The 6,799-nt window shown below is 36.1% G+C and overlaps 2 protein-coding genes across 2 annotated transcripts; both read right to left on the bottom strand.

Annotated features, from left to right (window-relative positions):
* Positions 1–1,439: 1,439 nt before the first annotated feature.
* On the bottom strand, positions 1,440–4,091 carry LOC137394579 (uncharacterized protein NKAPD1-like). The gene is made up of 4 exons (XM_068081312.1): positions 3,997–4,091; positions 2,896–3,164; positions 2,430–2,495; positions 1,440–2,323 (listed from the first exon to the last, which is right to left on the bottom strand). The coding sequence occupies exons 1-4, from the start codon at positions 4,060–4,062 to the stop codon at positions 2,056–2,058; spliced, it is 669 nt and encodes a 222-aa protein (XP_067937413.1). The 5' UTR covers positions 4,063–4,091; the 3' UTR covers positions 1,440–2,055.
* An 819-nt stretch (positions 4,092–4,910) lies between these two features.
* LOC137394136 (uncharacterized) lies at positions 4,911–5,366 on the bottom strand. The gene has a single exon (XM_068080855.1). The coding sequence runs from the start codon at positions 5,364–5,366 to the stop codon at positions 4,911–4,913; it is 456 nt and encodes a 151-aa protein (XP_067936956.1).
* Between the last annotated feature and the right edge of the window lie 1,433 nt (positions 5,367–6,799).

The raw sequence follows: 6,799 nt of genomic DNA, 5'->3' as shown, positions 1-6,799 counted from the left end.
CTATCATAGCTGATATCATATCATCACTATCATAGCTGCTATCATATCATCACTATCATAGCTGCTATCATATCATCACTATCATGGCTGCTATCATATCATCACTATCGTAGCTGCTATCATATCATCACTATCATAGCTGCTATCATATCATCACTATCATAGCTGCTATCATATCATCACTATCATAGCTGCTATCATATCATCACTATCATAGCTGCTATCATATCATCACTATCATAGCTGCTATCATATCATCACTATCATGGCTGCTATCATATCATCACTATCATAGCTGCTATCATACCATCACTATCATAGCTGCTATCATATCATCACTATCATGGCTGCTATCATATCATCACTATCATAGCTGCTATCATACCATCACTATCATAGCTGCTATCATATCATCACTATCATAGCTGCTATCATATCATCACTATCATAGCTGATACCATATCATCACTATCATAGCTGCTATCATATCATCACTATCATAGCTGCTATCATATCATCACTATCATAGCTGCTATCATATCATCACTATCATAGCTGATATCATATCATCACTATCATAGCTGCTATCATATCATCACTATCATAGCTGCTACCGAATCATCACTATCAAATCATCACTATCGCAACTACTCACTGTTTGCTCACAAGTATTTAATAGCTGACTACTTGTGATTCTACAATCTATATAAATCTACATGTATATAAATTTATATAGGAATATAAATCTCAGTCTGTGTATCTGTGTGTAGTTCAGTATGTCCAGCTATAGGTGTTAAAATACATGTATTGGAATGAAGAATCCATATTGAAGAGGATTTGATTTTGGAACCTCCTGTTTGCCAGGCAAATGCCTTATAAATTTACTTACGCGAGATTGATAGATTCATTGGTCGACATACCGTGAGAGCAAGTAGTTCTTATTAGTAAGCTTACTCAAATTAGCCATTAGCAATGTGCCAGGCTAATGGCAAGTGTCAGGCAACTACATTACCTCTTATTGTTTGTAAGCAGATTTTTAATACCTGTGTCATTCATTTAGTCATTCACTAAACTGAAGTCGGTACAATTTTACTAAAACTGCAACATCTTACGTAACAGCATTTTACAGGACTCACTAGCTCATGAGTTGACCGAATACTCCTATAGCCTATAACCGTGAAACTTGAGTATTATTGAGCTCTTCAGAAAAATAGACAAAAATCTTTTTACCTTGTCTGTCCGATAGCTTGGGATAGCTGGAGAGGATTTAATGCGAAAAAACTAAGGAAACTACATGTAGGTATTGTCATCCCCTGATCTTATCCATCTATCACATTACTATGGTACAATGTACATGTAATTTTCTAGCAGTAAAACTGATGAGATCGCCTTGAAATTTACTGAATGACTAGATAGGTATCATGAACAGTGACAGCCTGGCAAATGCTATATACATGTATTTCTTTAGGAAGCCCCTTTAGGAGGCCCTGTTGTAAACTTATGAACTGGTTTGAAGTGCTAAAATACTTACAAACAATATTAAGCAACCTTCATACAACCTTCATACTTATATAAAATGTTAGAATGCGGCTTGCATACCAGAAGTCATAAAATTTTGTTTGTTAAAATCTTATAGCCAGCACCAAATATAAAGTTGTGACAAGCGCAGGTGTCAATAAATTCAATAATAAAGTGAACTACTAAGCTTGTCTAAAATAACCAGGACTTTAACGAAATGCACAGGTTCAGTTTTCATGTCCAATAGTCAATTCGCAATAAAGGTTACATGTCATTCAGTAGCTTACTTGTTGTGTTTCAGGTAGAACAAAGCCGGTGTTATCAGGAAGCTGTTGCAAAATAGGGTTCCAAAAAGCTGGTATATTTATTTTACTCGCTTCCGCTTTCCAATTGTGACACACAATTGCCCAAAAATGGGTCTCGCCAAAGGAGCACGCTTTTGAAAGTGTCCACTTAAAATTCTGTTGCATGAGTCCAGGATCCACAGTATCAAAGTGCGCCATTATAAAAAGCAATTTCAAAACGTCACGCCACAAATCATATTCTCTCTTTAATAGATTTCTTATGCTTGCTCTTCTTTTTAGATTTTTTGCTTTTTTTTCTTAAATGTTTATGAGAACTTTTCCTCTGTACAGTCGCACTATCAGAGTCAGTAAGAGTGAAGACTGGTGGCTCAGGACCATACGCTCCCCCTCTAGAGAGGGGGAGCGTATCTCCCCCTCTAGATGGCTCCCTTTGATAGCTCGGTTTAGATTTTTTTTTGTTCAACTTCGTCTGCACCTCATCGGCTGACTTACTCGAGAAACTAAAACAAATGACATTCGAAAAAATTAAATCTGAATCTCCAGTGATGCTAAATGGTCTTTCTAGTAAATCCGGTAAAGAAATATGAACTACATGAAAGGTCATACCTAGAGCGAGGTGAATTATTTCTGAATTCTTCAGGGTAAAGCTCTTTGTACCCTCCATGTCCCCACCTGTAAAATATGCACCAGACAACACCAGAAGCCACAAACACTGATTTCTCCCAGTTTTTACTATCCTTCTAAATAACAGTAAGTAGTTAGAAGTAACAGCAAGTACCGATAGTTCATTTAGTAGAATGCTTGGAGAGGTAGGTATATATCTCCTTAAAGCGATTGATCACTTGTAAACAGATCAACTGACATAGTGACCCAGCCTTGATGACGAACTGTTTGAAATTTCAGCCCTACCACTGACAACACAAAGTCAATTCTTAAAGGAGTGTAACAAAGAAGGTGACAAGGGAGAAATGAAACTGGTTTGAAAAGAATCAGGTAGTTACTTACAATCTAATCCAAAATTGACAAAAACTCTAATATGTTTTCTTTCGTAAAAAATCTCTCATCATATTACCTCTCATCACCAAGAGATTCTTCATAACGTACAAGCTCAGTCATCCATTTATGGCTTCCCGATCTCCCTCTAGCAGTATCCTCTACGCAATCTTCCCTAGCTAGACATCTACCAGATGCAGAGGTGCTACATGCTTTCTTAACATGATGTCGACTTGCTCGGTGCTCTGCTAGGTGCTCCTCTCGGCGTTTTCGTTTCAATTCTTTTTCCAGTTTCATATCTTCAATTTCCCTGGTTCTCAAATTCCACATGTCTTTCTCTTCCACTCTCTACTCTCCAAAGAATAGACAAAAATTAGACAACCTTGGCAGAGCTAAAGTAAGTCTACAAATTACTAAGCGAAAAGCCATTTATCCACCTAAGGCAGCCTTTTGAGTAGATGGTAACCCATGAACTCCCTTTTAATAAAAAGGAATAGAACTGAACCAGCAACAAACACTCAATCGCTAGAGGCATCAATCCAATCTACGACCGGCCCGCTTATAAAATTAAGATTTTCAGTTGTAGCCCAAGTCTCGCATGCGCATAGCAATGTTATATCAGTATAGAGTAGAATGTATACTATTGACCAGTATAATAATATTATAGTATTATTATTACAATAATGCAACACATGTACATGTATCATAGTAAAATGGCATGCCATATATCCCCAGTCATATTCTAAGCAACATCGACTTTATCTGTACATTACTGCCTTATAGAAAACTTCAAGTTGAAGATAAAAAAGTAGCAAAGCTTACAATTAAATGTATTTGTTTAAATGCTGAAAAATGAAGCGAATTGTACAACTTGACCATCGCATATGAGAATATATTAATAATTTCTCTAATATTTGAAACGATTTTGATACAAAATGATCACTCTTTTGCATATAGCAACAAAAAACAAGAATAGCAGCTCCAGATAATGTGTTCACCAATCCGATAACCGATTGTTCAGTAAGTAGAAAGCATCAGGTTGTTTGGAGATGCCCATGACACATAAGAATACAAAAGGGATAGAGATAACCCGCTGGTACACAGCGCTGATAGCCAAACAAGACATCTACTATGTATCAGTAGGATGTGGAGACATTGGAGACACTGTTGTGACACTTACCTTGTTGTGAGCCTCAGTTCGTCTCACAGCATTCATTATCAACAATTTTGATGTTTTGGACACCATCCTCCCTAGCAGATGTATTCTCTACAAACATTACCAAAGTTAAACAATAGGATGACTTGTACACATTATTTCCTCTCATCATGCAGTCACTTTTGATGAGTGCGCTAGAAGAATATTAGACCATCACAGAGATTTTCAATGTGAAGATACATTGTAAAATGGTATAGAGAGACAAATAATATCATATGAGAGACGGAGAATATCATATGAGAGACGGAGAATATCATATGAGAGACGGAGAATATCATATCAGAGAAGGAGAATATCATATCAGAGACGGAGAATATCATATCAGAGACGGAAAATATCAGAGATGGAGATTATCATATCAAAGACGGAGAATATCATATCAGAAATAGAGAATATCATATCAGAGACGGAGAATATCATATCAGAGACTGAGAATATCAGAGATGGAGAATATCATATCAAAGACAGAGAATATCATATCAGAAATAGAGAACATCATATCTGAGATGGAGAATATCATATCAGAAACGGAGAAGATCATATCAGAAACGTAGAATATCAGAGACGGAGAATATCAGAGATGGAGAATATCATATCTGAGATGGAGAATATCATATCAGAAACGGAGAATATCATATCAGAAACGGAGAATATCAGAGAAGGAGAACATCAGAGATGGAGAATATCATATCAGAAACGGAGAATATCATATCAGAAATAGAGAATATCATATCAGAGGCGGAGAATATCATATCAGAAATGGAGAATAGGTATCATATCAGAAACGTAGAATATCATATCAAAAACAAAAAATATCAGAGACAGAGAATATCATATCTGAGATGGAGAATATCATATCACAAACGGAGAATATCATATCAGAAACGGAGAATATCAGAGATGGAGAATATCATATCTGAGATGGAGAATATCATATCAGAAACGGAGAACATCATATCATAAATAGAGAATATCATATCAGAAACGTAGAATATCATATCAGAGACGAAGAATATCATATCAGAAACGGAGAATAACATATCAGAGACGGAGAATAACATATCAGAGACGGAGAATATCATATCAGAGACGGAGAATATCATATCAGAAACAGAGAATAACATATCAGAGACGGAGAATACCATATCAGAGACGGAGAATATCATATGAGAGACATAGAATATCATATCAGAGACGGAGAATATCATATCAGAGACGGAGAATATCATATCAGAGACGGAGAATAACATATCAGAGACGGAGAATATCATATCAGAGACGGAGAATATCATATCAGAAATGGAGAATATCATATCAGAAACGGAGAATATCATTTCAGAGACGAAGAATGTTAATGCATCTCAGCTTTGGCTTAAAATCAGTTGTATAAAATATATCCTATATATATATTAGATGGCACTTGCTGAATGTGTTTGCATGCACCAGATACCAGAAACAACTTGCAGAGACATTATGTAGGGGTTGTATAGGTGTCTCTAACACTATTAACATAAAAGACACCTATTCACCGATGCGCTCTCAAGCATTCAACCCTACATTCACCGTGTCTGTCTATAAACTTTTTAATATGCCTCAGCCAACTGAAACCGTAACTAAAGTAGACTGTAGTAGCATGTACCCTTGACACGATCTCTAACGTCTTAGACCAAAGCTTAAGCTTTGTTGATTACCCTAGGACACTTATGTATTCGCGGCATCTAAGTTTCACGTTTTCGCGGTGTAATCCTTTCGCGAAAATTTAATGAGCGAAACTAAACTATTATAACGAACGAGCGAAAACGCGAAGTTAAATAGCTTTGTTCATTGATATCCACAATAAAATCGTAATATTAGAAATGCAGGCAACTTTCGTCTGTGGTTAGGATAAATGGGAAATTTCTAGTAAACTCATTATAGCTAATACACCAACTGAGCAGCATGGCAAAGCAATATCAGTTTAGTCACCGAATTTGTAACTGGTGAGAATGAAAGTCTGGTAGGTGAAGTCGTAAAATTGAAGAATAATTATTGCAGTGATGAATTTTATTACCATCCAAAACAATATCAACCCTCATCAGGTCCAACCACATTATCTCTTTCACTGCCAATCATGTACAAATTCGTTACCGGCCTAGTGCCAGCCATTTTACCGAAATTGCCGATATTGCTTCATGATATGTATACAGTATTTTTCAAGTTCTACTTTAATTATCTGTATAATCACGAAAATCTAAACTGGCTATTATGTCATCAACAACTAATTACCTGTTTTATGACTCGCGCGGGGTAGTTAAAGAACTCACAGAAAAATGTTCGTTTTTAGATTAGAAATTCTCAAACAAAAGTTTAAAATTGCTTCGTTGTTTTAGGCTGATTTTATAGAGAAATCTTCGGACAACACAGTCAATTTCATAAAACACTTAAAGACCGTGGGTTATGTGGTCAACAAATAATAAAATCAAGTTACCAGACAATTGCTGAGAAAGTCAGAAAATGCGTTTATGTCAGTGACCCCTAGAAAACGCATAAATGCGTTTATGGCAACGTAAGGATTATACAGTTTTGGTTGTGAAGTTGGTTGTTACCTATCTATTTTCTTCTTCTTGGGATTAGAGTGTGAAAGTCACGGCAGGAGGGACCTAGACGTCATTGATAGTCTAAGAAACAAATGGCAGCAAGTGATCAAATTGAATTGTCGATCTCACCCACACATTTCAACCTGTGGTTTACAAATACGAACTATTCCCAAAATGAATTTTTTTCTTAT

The sequence above is a fragment of the Watersipora subatra genome, chromosome 4 (genome assembly GCF_963576615.1).
Source record: "Watersipora subatra chromosome 4, tzWatSuba1.1, whole genome shotgun sequence".
Lineage (NCBI taxonomy): Eukaryota > Metazoa > Bryozoa > Gymnolaemata > Cheilostomatida > Watersiporidae > Watersipora > Watersipora subatra.
This window is presented reverse-complemented; position numbering and strand designations above follow the sequence as displayed.